The 13326-nt window shown below is 36.4% G+C and overlaps 3 protein-coding genes across 3 annotated transcripts; 2 read left to right on the plus strand and 1 right to left on the minus strand.

Moving 5' to 3' along the window:
- Nucleotides 2939-6656, plus strand: LOC109232701. Its single transcript, XM_019398447.1, has 3 exons — nucleotides 2939-2963; nucleotides 3587-3806; nucleotides 5549-6656. The coding sequence occupies exons 1-3, from the start codon at nucleotides 2939-2941 to the stop codon at nucleotides 6654-6656; spliced, it is 1353 nt and encodes a 450-aa protein (XP_019253992.1).
- Nucleotides 6846-7796, plus strand: LOC109232702 (uncharacterized mitochondrial protein AtMg00810-like). Its single transcript, XM_019398448.1, has 2 exons — nucleotides 6846-7050; nucleotides 7159-7796. The coding sequence occupies exons 1-2, from the start codon at nucleotides 6846-6848 to the stop codon at nucleotides 7794-7796; spliced, it is 843 nt and encodes a 280-aa protein (XP_019253993.1).
- Nucleotides 11083-12972, minus strand: LOC109232402 (SNW/SKI-interacting protein-like). Its single transcript, XM_019398154.1, has one exon. The coding sequence runs from the start codon at nucleotides 12784-12786 to the stop codon at nucleotides 11356-11358; it is 1431 nt and encodes a 476-aa protein (XP_019253699.1). The 5' UTR covers nucleotides 12787-12972; the 3' UTR covers nucleotides 11083-11355.

Below are 13326 nucleotides of genomic sequence, written 5' to 3' on the forward strand. Positions count from 1 at the left end.
CATTCTGAATTGTGTAAATAGATTTTTGAATTTTTGTTGTTAATACTAAAATTATTATTACGAACAAATTATTCTAATTAATATTTTTACTATGCTCATTATTTTGTTATTCCAGCATTATAGATGCTTAAATACTTTTTTTAATTGATAAATAATATTTATTTATTCTATCGGTAAGTTCATAATATAAATTAAAAAGGGAAAATCATAATATGAAAAAGTTTGCAAAAATAAAAAGAAGATAAATGTTTATAATTTAGAGGGTAAAATAGGTATTTGACAATCCAAAATTTGATAAATCTAGTTGAGTGTACTTCTGAGTGCAATATGCATAGTTCAGTGATTTTGTTGTTACAAACGAAAGAAAAGTGACTTTAGGAGATAATTTGAGATAGTGTGGTCATTTGAGTAATGGACTCCTAAATTATACTATATCTATCTTATTGTCACATACAATATGAACAACAACTGAACTACAATTTCAAATATCTTCTAGTCGAAAACTAAAAAAAACTTGGTATTTTTTTTTATAAGGTAAATTGTATTAAATAAAAGGGAGGAAAACTTCCTTATACAAGAAGTATACCAAAATTAGAGAATTTACGTTAAAACATGATTCTCTACAAAAGACAACAAATCTTATATACAAGTAGGGACTACATGGGGGCACCAAAAAACGATCAAAGATAAAAGACTATTCTTAAGTTGAGCAAAGGAAGACTCAATCCCCTCAAATGCTCTCCTATTTCTCTCCCCCCATACTATCCACGTGAGAGCTAATGCAGCAAACTTCCAAGCCTTTTGCCTTCTTCTTCTACGAAAGTCAGTCCAACTATGTAATAAGTCTCTAACAGAGCTTGGCATCATCCATTGAACGCCAAAATAATTTAGGATAATCCTCCACAAGCCCGAAGATACGGGAAATACAACAAAAGATGATCAACTTCTTCCCCCGAACTTTTGCACATATAACACCAGCTAAGGAGTGTAATACCTCTCTTTCTTATGTTTTTAGCAGTCAAGATCGCCTCCTCGCCGCCAACCATGCACAAAAAGGCGCCCTAAGGATCCAAATCGAGGAGTGTGGGAATGGAACCTCCTCCCTCACCGACATATTCTGATAAAAGGACTTTACTGAAAAAAAATCATCTCCCCTCAACCCCCATCTCCAAGAATCACTGACTGGGCCTATTTTGCCTGTAAATCAATTCCAGCAAGGTTTCTCTTTAGGCATAAAAAATATTTCCGTTCATATTTATACCCGACTACCTAATAGGCCAACTCTATTATCCAAACAAAAGGTAATTTGTTTTTTTATCTTGTTTGTACTCTAAGGGGTCATTTGGTTTGAATACGGCTTATGCCGGGATAAGTTATACTGGTATAAGCTCTATCGGGATAAGTTATGCTGGGATAGTTTTTTATCCATTGTTCTGTATATTGTATTAAATATGACAATCGCATAATTTGTAAGAAGAATGTATAAGTTATACCGGTGCTAATTACTCCACTCTCTATAAGGTATAAGTTATTCCGGTGTTAATTTTAATCCTGGGATAACTTATACCTGGTTTGCTAACCAAACGAAGTATTAAGGTGGTATTAAATTTTTATACCAGCATTATACCTTCTTATACCTTATACCAAACGACACCTAAAATATATATTTTTAATATATGTTTGTGCACAAATTTCCAAAAATAGATGGACCAATATATATTCCCAACGGGGTCATCAGTTCCAAATTGCAGAAAATAGTACAAGTCATGTCACGTTAGTCTACTTTGATATATGCAAACTCAGCGGTGCGTATTATTGAAGATAGCCCAGATTTTGCATGGCAAAGTTTTTGAACAAGACAAGAATGCAGTGCAAGGATATGTTTTGGAAGACTTCAGCACTACCTCAAAGAAGTCTGATGCTATTCCTGGCTGTTATAATAGTAATGTAGAAGATAATAGTATTAATTTCGGTTTGTATAATAGTTTGGTACCCAGTACTAGTACATTATCATGTAATAGGATGCAGTATATGCATCCTTCCTGTGTACACATCACTGAACCATAATATATGTTTATCTTCTTAACCAAAAAAAAAGTGGCATCTTTTAAAGAAAACTTTGTACTAGAAAACACCCTCAAACTCCATTATTTTGGCCCCAGGTGTTACCTGATATTTTTAGCATTTCGTGAATCAAGTTTTTAGAGGTAGAGGGTGGCCTAAGAAGTATTGGGGAGAGGTGATCAGGCAGGACATGACACGACTGTAGGTTTCCGAGGACATGACCCTTGATAGGAATGTCTGGAGGTCAAGCATTAGAGTTGTAGGCTAGGGGCTAGTAGAGCTTTCCCTACTTCATACCCGGGGTGAGGCGGGGTTGGATATGGTTGATCTTAGATGGCTTGCAGTTTATGTTGAGTCCACACTATCCTTTCTGTTTATCTTAGCCCCGAATCATAGATACTGGTTACTGTTATTGCATGTCGTTTATCTTTTGTTTTTTATGCTTCTGTTACTATTTCTACGGTTTTCGCTGAAGTTACAAATGAATTGTCTTTTCTTGTTTTATTTCCGTATTTCTGAGTCGAGGGTTTATCGGAAAAAACCTCTATGCCCCCATCGGGATAGGGATAAAGTTTGCATACACATTATCCTCCCCAGACCCCACTTTGTGGGATTTTAAGGGGTGGTTGTTGTTGTCGTCGTCATCGTCGTGAATCCAACTTTTAAACGAAATCATTTTCGTGCAGTTACCATAAAACACGATTTTTACGGAATTGTATCTATTATTGGTATATTTACATCAGTTCTTTGTTCGTCTTGCTCACATAATTAAGATTCTACCGATGTTTGTTCGATGTGCGACTTATTGTATATCCCTTGTCCAGTAGTATGCAGCCAACCATCTTTACTTTGTGAGAGGACTTTGTTAACGGTGATGGAAGCACTGACTAACTATGCGGGTATGCAGAAACTTAGGCTTTCTTTGTGTCCGTAAAGAACTGTTATAAGTTCTTTACAAACAAAATGTTCAATTGTTAACAAGGTATAACTCAGTCATACTGTCAAATTCACCCTATTTCCAAGTTGGATAACTTATTGTTGCCGGTGAAATGTCATCGGACCCAGGCTAGTTTTCTATTAGAATGAAGAAGACGGGAAGAAATGAAGAAGAAGAAGAAGAGGAATTAGGGTTCTTCACCTAATGCATATGGTTAAAAGGGTAACAGGCTGGTTTTGGGCTACACGAATGTTATTGGGCCTAACGGGCCACAAGCAAATATTCTTTGGTATATTATAGTCTAGGAACTTTCTAGAATATCCTAATTATCAATTCTTCTTTTACTTTCACACACGTGGAAAATGATAGTTCGTGAAATGTATATATATTTTTCCTCACTTGTACAAAAACAGAATGAACAGAATACAATTCCAATTTGCCTTCTACAAAATTTCTCTCTATAAAATCAACATGGTATTAGAGCTTGTGTTCTACCCAGCTACTTTCAATCTATTACATTTTCCTTCTAGATTCTCTAGGATTCTGTTCTGTTGCTCAAAATTTTGTGAGTTTTTGATTTTGAAGCTATTCTAGTGGCAGTAGTAGTGACGAAAATTGATCCAGATCACCCTTATTTTCTGCATCCTTCTGATTCTCCTGGAATGTGTTTGATTTCTCCTCCTTTTGATGGAACTGGATATGGAAGTTGGAGAAAATCAGTATTGATTGCTTTATCAGCCAAAAGCAAACTAGGTTTTATTGATGAAAGCTTACCCAGACCTAAAGAGGACTCACCAGATCTGAAGTATTGTATTAGGTGCAATGACATGGTTTTTGCTTGGCTCCTCAACTCTCTCAATCTAGACATCAGGCCAAGTGTAATTCATCCCAAATATGCAAGGATTATGTGAAAACAACTCGAGGAGAGGTATGGACAATCAATCCTAGCACAATCATTTGAATTACAAAAACAGTTATTAGAAACAGTGCAAGGATCCTTAGATTTCGCAACTTATTTCAATAAGATGAAGGCTATTTGGGATGAAATAGAATTGCTTGATGCTAGGACTATCTGTATCTGTGTTGACTGCAAGTGTGGGGCTAATGACAAAAATGCTGCATGAGAAGAAAGACAGAAACTAGTTCAGTTTTAATGGGATTGAATGAGTCTTATACTAGTGTCAGGGGTAATATCATGATGATGCATCCACCACCTAACATTGATAGAGCATATTACCTACTTTTGCAAGAGGAAAGGTAGAGAGGGATACAGACTATGGAACAATATCCTAGTGAGTCTGCTTCTTTTGGTGTTCCAACCCAAAGACCTACTCATGTTCAGGGCAGAACCACAAATTTTACAAAACACTGGAGGTTATACTTTCAGAAACAACCAAGGGAACATGAGAAATCTCAATTGCAACTATTGTAAAAAGCAAGGTCACACAATTGACAAGTGCTATAAACTTCATGGCTATCCATAGAATTTTAAGCCAGTTCTCAAACAAAGAAGATTTCAAACCCCTATTCAAGGCAATGCTGTTACAATAGATGAAGGCTATCGGCAAGTTCAGGCTAGTGATACAGAGGCAATTATAGGTATAAAATAAGAACAACTATCCCAGTTGATGGAACTACTTCAACAAGTTAAAGTTAGTCATCAAGCTGCCATAAATACTGAGGTCAATGTAACTGCTAACCGTGCTGGTACATGCTTGCCTATTCTTCCCTACTCACATAATAACTCTAAGAGTCATATTTGAATTCTTGACTCTGGTGCTTCCGAACACATGACTTTTGACCCTATTATCATAGTTAATATCAAACCTCTGGTCAACCTTGTTAATGTTAACTTACCTAATTCACAAAGGGTAAAAGTTACTTTAGCAGGTCAAGTGACTATACATCCAGACCTAACCCTACAAAGAGTGCTTTGTGTTCCAAATTTCAAATTCAACCTCATTTCAGTTAACAAACTATGTTGTCAATTTAAAGTTCTTCTTACCTTTGCTGAAACTTGTTGTTTGATGCATGGCCTTTCTTTGAGGAGGCCTCTGGTTCTTGATGATGTCAAAGCTGGACTTTACCTTCCATTCCACTCATCATTCCAATGATTCCCCGCATTCAGATCGGAATATCACAATTACTCAACAATCTTTTCAAACTTCCTGTAACTCACATACTTTGTCTACTTCTGTTAATTCTGGGAACAATTTGTGGCATGTAAGTCTAAGACATTTACCTATCTCTACAATGAAATACATTTTTGCTTTACCACAAAATGTTGTTTGTAAAGAGAATACTCCTTGTTCCATTTGCCCTATGGCTAGGCAACACAGATTACCCTTTTCTGATAGCAATAGTTCTATTTCTCACATTTTTGAACTCATTCATATTGATACTTAGGGCCTTATAAAGTACCTTCATATAATATTTTTAAATACTTTCTTACAATTATTTATGACTTTAGTAGGGGTACTTGGACCTACGTGTTGAGCACCAAGATTAATGCTTTCACTGTCCTAAAATCTTTCATCTCTATGGTAGAAAGAAACTTGAAGTCAAGGTCAAGAAAATTAGATCTGATAATGCTTTTGAATTAGGCAGTAGCATTGAAGCCATAGCTTATCTTTCTCCCAAAGGAATTCTTCACCATACAACTTCTGTTGGTACTCCTCAACAAAATGGTGTTGTTGAGAGAAAATACAAGTATCTCATGGAAACATGTAGAGCTCTTCTCTTTCATTCTAAAGTTCCTATTTGTTATTGGGGTGAATGTCTCTTTACTGCCACTTTCCTCATCAATAGATTTCCAAATAAACTCCTTCATTATAAATCTCTTTATGAAGTGCTTTTTCACAAAGCACCTGATTATACTTTCCTTAGAAGTTTTGGTTGTCTATGTTTTGCCTCTACTTTGCCTCATCATAGAGACAAACTTGATCCTAGAGCAACCATTTGTGTCTTTCTTGGATATCCTACTGGCAAAAAGGGGTACAAGTTATTAAACCTACAAACTAAAGCCATTTTCATTTCTAGAAATGTTATTTTTCATGAATCAGTTTTTCCTTTTACCAGCTCTCACACTAATTTTTCTTCTCTATTTCCTACCCCTTCTAATACTGATTTTTCAATATATGATGATTCATCACCTGCTCCTAATTCTTCTTCTGTTCCTCTTGTTCCCTCTCATGTTTTCTCTCCTAGTCCTCAAGAACAGACTTCTGTTCCTCCTTCACCTTTTGTTTCCTATCCTTTAACTCACCACAGTCCTAGTTCTAATTCATCATCTCCTGCTTCTCCTAGTTATTCTTCCACTACTCCCACTACTTCTACTAATTCTGTTTCCCCTCCAAATACTGTCTCTTCACCTACTTTCATCACTAATGATTGTGTCTTGCGTAGTTCTTTAAGAGAACACAATGCACCTACCTATTTGTCTGACTATGTTTGTGGGGTAGTGTATTTAGCTGATGTTTCTACCTCCTGTTTTCTTTCACCTATCTCTCCTTCTATTATTTCTACTAATACACTCTCTATACCTAACCAAAACCTTCTAAATTGCCTCCCCCACATCCATGAACCTTCTAGCTATTCTCAGGTAGCATTTGACCCTGGTTGGCAAGAAGCAATGGCCAAAGAACTTGATGCCTAAAAGGCCAATTATACTTAGGAGGTTGTTCCACTACCTGTTGGAAGAAAAGCTCTACCTTGTAAATGGGTCTACAAGGTAAAGCTGAAGTCTGATTGCAATGTAGAGAGGCTTAAGGCTCGTTAAGTTATTCGTGGAGACACCCACCGAGAAGGGATTGATTTTACGAAGACGTTCTCTCCTGTCGTCAAAATGAGTACCATTAGATGTATACTTGCTATTGCAGTCAAGAAAAATTGGGGTCTTTATCAATTAGGTGTGAACAACGCTTTTCTTCATGGAGATTTACATGAGGAGGTCTATATGAAGTTTCCTGCTGGTTTAGACCCTCTTGATCCTAACCTAGTTTGTTGCTTAAGAAATCTCTCTATGGGGTTTGTCAAGTATCTAGGCAGTGGTATGCCTGCTTGACTGCTACTCTCAATTTCAAAGGTTTTACTCACTCTCTCAACAACTATTCTCTCTTCTACAAAAATAGTGGTGATTCTATTTCTTTGGTTGGCAGTTTATGTGGACGTTATTCTGCTCACAGGCAACAATATTCAAAAACTAACTGATTTAAAGCAGTTTTTAGATCAAGAGTTCAAAATTAAGGACTTGGGGAACTTATCTTATTTTTTGGGCATGGAAGTGCTTCGTGAGCCATCTGGTTTGATCCTTTGCCAACGCAAGTTCATTCTTGACCTTCTCACTAAGTTTGATTGTTTTGGTTTGTCCCATGTCTCCTCTCCTTTGGATTCTTCCTCTAAGCTTCATACATGTGTTGGGCCTCCAATTTCTGATCCTCTACTTTATCGTCGTCTATTAGGGAAGCTCAATTTTTTGACTTGTACTCGTCCTGATATCTCTTTTGCCGTCCAGCACCTTAGTCAGTTCATGCAGGATCCTCGTGAACCTCTTTTTTCTACTGCTCATCACTGTCTTCGTTACCTTCTTCGTGACCCTGGTTTGGGCCTTTTTATATCTGCTGATCCTTCCCTTGATTTGCTGCCCTTTTGCGACTCCGATTGGGTTTCCTATCCTGATAGTCGTCGTTCTGTTAGTGGTTTCTTTATAAGTTTAGGGGGTTGTCCTATTTCTTGGAAGTCAAAGAAACATCCTTCGGCCTCCTTGTCTTCTGTTAGGCCGAATACAGGTCGATGAGGCGTGTTGTTGCTGAAATCACCTGGCTTGTTCGCCTTCTTGATGATCTTTCCATCGTCCCTTCATTACCCGTTCCACTTCACTCAGATAGTCAGTCCGCCATTGACATCTCTAAAAACCTAGTCTTTCACGAGCGTACCAAGCATGTGGAGCTTGACTGCCATTTTGTCCGGCAACAGTTCCAAGCCGGTCTCATCTCTCTGTCTTTCCTTCCTTCTCACCACTAACTCGCTGATCTTTTCACCAAGCCTCTTTTTGGGCCTCTTCATCATGGTTTGCTAGGCAAGTTGGGTGTCCTTTCCGTCCCATCCAACTTGAGGGAGGTTGTTGCCATTGAAATGTCACCGGACCCAGGCTAGTTTTCTTTTAGAATGAAGAAGACAGGAAGAAATAAAGAAGAAGAAGAAGAAGAAGAGGACTTAGGGTTCTTTACCTAATGCATATGGTTAAAAGGGTAACAGGCTGGTTTTGGGCTACACGGATGTTATTGGGCCTAATGGGCTACAAGCAGATATTCTTTGGGATGTATAGATAGTCTAGGAACTTTCTAGAATGGAATTTTTACATTCCTATGCAATATAGTAAACTATATTACCCTCCATGCTTAACATTTAATATAATTACCTTTTATTTACCTAATTACCATTTATGTACATTTTAGGAGTTTTAATGATATTAATTAGTCTCCTAATTTAACTCTACCGTATATTCCCACTCCCCCCAACTTTATCTCACCAAATCCCACCCCCTCACCCACGTATCAAACCACACCCCATGATTTCCTCTTCTAAAACCAGCAAAAATTGGTAACCCCTCCACCATTGACGGTTATTAAAAAGCTTTGAAGCTTTGAATTCGAATTTGGGTTTTCAAAAGACATTGTTTGTTTGGATTGGATGTTGTTGCAAAGAATTGAGAATTCTCTCTACGTCTCTCTCTATCTCTCAATCCAAATTTCAGTAATATAAAGCAAAGGAAAAAAGAACAGCAATTCCACCATTGACAAACATTAAAAAGCTTTGAAGCTTTGAATTCAAATTTGAATTTTCAAAAATCATTATTTGTTTTGATTGGGTGTTGTTGCAAATAATTGGGAATATGGTTTGGAGTTTATATCTCAATTTTGAGGGGTTTTGGTGAAGATTAGACTTGGTTTTGGCTGAATTTAAGATTGAAACTCGACGACGACGACGAAGAAGAAGAAGAAGAAGACGACATGACATACATTATATTGCAAAAATTTTAGTAAAATTGTAGAAAAATTGTATTCTGTTGTTTATTTATTTATTTTTTTATTCATTTAACTATTGTATGAAAGTTGAACAACATTGTATAAAAATTATATTTAAGTTGTATGCTATTGTAGTTGTATATAACTGAGTAGAAATAATGTACGAAAATTGTAGATAAGTTGTATAATATATAATTAGTTGTATGAAATTTGTTTTACTATGTATAAATCATATATAAAATATACAAAAGACATATTGTATAAATTTTGTATTTAAGTTGTACGATATTGTAGTTGTATATAACTGAGTAGAAATAATGTATAAAAATGTAGATAAGTTGTATAATATATAATTAGTTTTATGAAATTTATTTTTACTATGTATAAATCAGATACAAAATATACAAAAGACATATTGTATAAAATTTGTATTTAAGTTGTATATTATTGTAGTTATATATAACTGAGTAGAAATAATGTATGAAAGTGTAGATAAGTTATACATAAGTTGTAGGTAGAAATAAAAATAATGGGTCTAGTTTAATAATTCACATGATTTTTCGAGCCAGCCTGTGACGAACTTGTAAAGGTCCCTGCACCTCAAAGGTGCCAAAAACTAAATTCTTCCAATATTGGTACGTTGAGTTGCATTTTGGACATAACTCACATATACTTTTCCGTAATACAAAATTTGAAACAATTTTGCTTGCTATTAGAGAATAATTTATTAGTATTTATATCCAGATTCATAAATTTTTTAGTAGATGAATTAATTTGTTGCTTTTGACTCGATTCTAGGCTTTCTGTGCAATTGTGTCCTACCAGTGTGATGGCTTTTCTTTCTTTTATGACGTGATAGGCCTTCATAGTATTAAAGGGGAGGGTTGAAAAAGAAGATTATGATTGTTTTTTCTTGAAATGTGGGAATCAATCTGTATAAACACAAATAATATAAAAAAAAAACGGAAAGAGAGAAAAAAAAAAGGAAAAGGGTGTAACTAAATCTCTTGATTGAAGGAACAAATAATGGATTTGGGAGCCTTTTAAGGTGGATTGTATATATTTTGTAAACAAAATTTGTTTATGCCAGGTAATTAGCTAAACGTGGACATTAAGGGTAATAAAGTTTCAAATAGTGTATAGGAATGAAAAAATTACTTCTAGAATATCTAATTACCAATTCTTCTTTTACTTTCACACACGTGGAAATGATAGTTAGTGAAATGTATATATATTGTTCTTCACTTGTACAAAAACAGAATGAACAGAATACAATTCCAATTTGCCTTCTACAAAATTTCTCTCTAAAATCAACACTTATGAACTTGTATAAAATGAATATTGATGTGTTCAGTTAAATAGAATTTTCTAACAGTTTAACCCTATTTAGCTTAATTGATATCTTCTCGAACCATATTGTATTCCAGTTAACTTTTGTGGTAACTTTTGGGTCGCAATAAATTAACCTCTTCCACTATGTGTTTCTTTTGTTTGGCGTTCAGTTGTCTATAGGAAGTTTCAGCTTAGGCGCATTAACTGTAATAACACTTATACTGTGAATTGCAGTATGGAAAAAACTTTGATGTGGCTACGGTGCTTGACATAAGCCGAAAATAAGTGAATAAGTTTCTCGACTTTTAGCTAAAATTGAGGTTATATATGTTCTCCTCCCAATGTATCTGAGCTTAATTAACAGTGATATGCTGAAATTAATTTCACATGTGATTAATTACCAAGATGGATTGTTGAAGGAAGCAGATTTAGGTGAGGCTTAGAAGAAAAATCTTTGCTAAATTTGCAACTACGAAGTAAGTTGGTTATTGTGTCTGTCGTGGTAGCCATTTTGCAGGTCCAATTATGAAATAGAAGACTACGTTTAATGGATAGAGAAAACATGAGCAGGTTAATATCGTTATTGTATTGTTTATGCTGTTGGCACATATATGGGAAGTTACTCAGCAAAATGATGAAACTAATGCCAAAAGGAGCAAATTTGAATTCTTGTACTTCTTAAAAACATATAGGTGCGCAACGTTATACATCTGCAATGAAACATGAAAAAACTGAAATGAAATCTATTAGCTTCAAGAAATGAAATTTGATGCATAGATGACGAGAGACCAGGTATACAAGAATGGCAGAATGTATTGAATAAACATCTATAGGCCTAAAGTTTTCAAGCACGTTTAGCCACTGAAAATTAATTATGCATCTATGCTCTTTTAAATCTTTTGCAAGAAAATGGAAGGAAAGTGAGTCTAGCTACGTACTCATCCCAATTCTTGAGTCTGTCTTGCGATTTGGATAAGAGTCATTTGCCATACTGTTCTAAACCGCTGGCCAGAGCTGGTCCAAACCAAATGGATCAGCATCCTCAAATTCCGCATGTCTATCTCTTGCATCAACCCTCTCACATGTTCCAACAAATGTCTTGTCAGGCTTCAAGCGATCTGTATTGCTGATCTTCTTCAGCTGCTGCTCATCAGCACCTCCATATATATCAGAATCCACATCTTTCTTCGGTCTGTATAGAGTAGAAAGAGTAGGCTGAGCAGTAAATAGGCCTTTATCATAGATGTTGTAGGCATCATCAGTACTAGCAAATCCAGAATCCATCCCCTTCTCCTGGTTGAACAATCTCTGGTCATACATCATGACATCTCCTCTTGATGTACAAGCCATCCCAAGAGCCACCTTTTCGCTGATATCACGGTCTCTATCACTGGTGATCTTTCTCTTCTTACCACCCACTGATGCAGCATCTTTTGCTGCCTCCAATCTCCTCTGCCGACGTCGCTCCTCACGTATCTTCTCTCTCTCATGTATCTTCTCTCTCAATAATCCACACTCATAATTCACACTTCTCATAGGACCTGCAGCAATTCTCTCAGATCTTGCCTTGCGAGCCAACTGCAGAAGTTCCATCTCTTTCTTTTCCTTCTCTTTCATCATCAGCTCTTTCTTCACCTTTGAACGCATTGCAACCGCTTCTCGGGCTTTCTCTTCTGCAACATAGAGAGCCTCCAAAAGTTTTGCCATATTATCATTGACATGGACCTCTTGAAGTCCCCTGCCATCAGGGCCAAGACGCCTATCAAGCGGGATTGCATAACCTTTGGGGTTCTTCCAGTTTGATATACAAGGCGGTATCTTCCAATCCTGTTGGTCCTTCACTGTAACAGGACGAGGAGGAGAATGCATAAGAGGCACAGGTGGTGAACCAGAGGCCCCGGGGACCTTCTTGTGCTTGAACATAGGAGGCTCGATAGGGTCCACCGGCATCTCCACCATCCTAATAATCCTCTCCATTGCGCCTGAATTATATGCTGATGACTGCTGGGAAGGCTTGTACTTAATGAACTTGGGGTCTTGAGATTGTGCAGGAACTTTTGTGGGCTGTGCGGCTGCAACATTTATCATCTTCTCAAGGGCAGCCTTCGTCTCCCGGGCCGTCTCCTCAATTATTTTTTGCTTCTCTTCCACGTCCAAGTCTTCGTCATGATCCTCATCTTTCACAACCTTCGCGACAAGATCCTTGTGCTGACAATAAACAATTTTCTTAGCGTTCTCGCCCTGCCTTACAATTGCATCATATCTCACTTCACCGTACTCGCCTACTGTAACAGGCAGAGTCATTGCCCAATCTTTGTTTCTGCCCTTTCTACCCATATCAAGAGGATATTGTGCATAATGAATTTCAGGGAATGCTCCTCCATCCCCAAAATCGTGTACCCGTTTTAATGGTGGAAGACAGGCCATAACTAGAAAAGAATATGTTGGGGAATGAATTGCTATGTTTGGGTTTATATAATGTTTTACGGAGTAATCCTAAAAGGAATGAAATTCTACGAACAAGAGGATTCTATTCCTACTGATACCAGGACTGGGATCCTAAAAATCGTTCCTAAGGAAAAGACGAAAAGTTTTCCTAAAAGGAATGAAATGCTACATAGGAAAACCAAAGGTTAATTTCTATTCCTATTTATACAAGAACTAACATTAAGGATATTTCTGTACGCTTTTGCACCGCTCCTTCTTTTTAATTTGCAACATGCTTTTTAAAAAAAATTGATTTACCTATATTCACTTAATTACAAAACAATTAAAAAGCTCATTTTTTATAAAACTAAGATGAGGAATTGCGAACAAAAGTAGAGTATTTTTTTTAGGAAGACTTTTAAAAAACATGTTCAAGTGCTCAGTACTCACCGGATCTTGCCAATATATTATTTTATTGTCATCTTCTTTTATGTTTCGTTTATTTTGAAATACTTGCTACTGGGGTGTACAAACCAAATT

This window comes from Nicotiana attenuata, chromosome 9, assembly GCF_001879085.1.
Source record: "Nicotiana attenuata strain UT chromosome 9, NIATTr2, whole genome shotgun sequence".
Lineage (NCBI taxonomy): Eukaryota > Viridiplantae > Streptophyta > Magnoliopsida > Solanales > Solanaceae > Nicotiana > Nicotiana attenuata.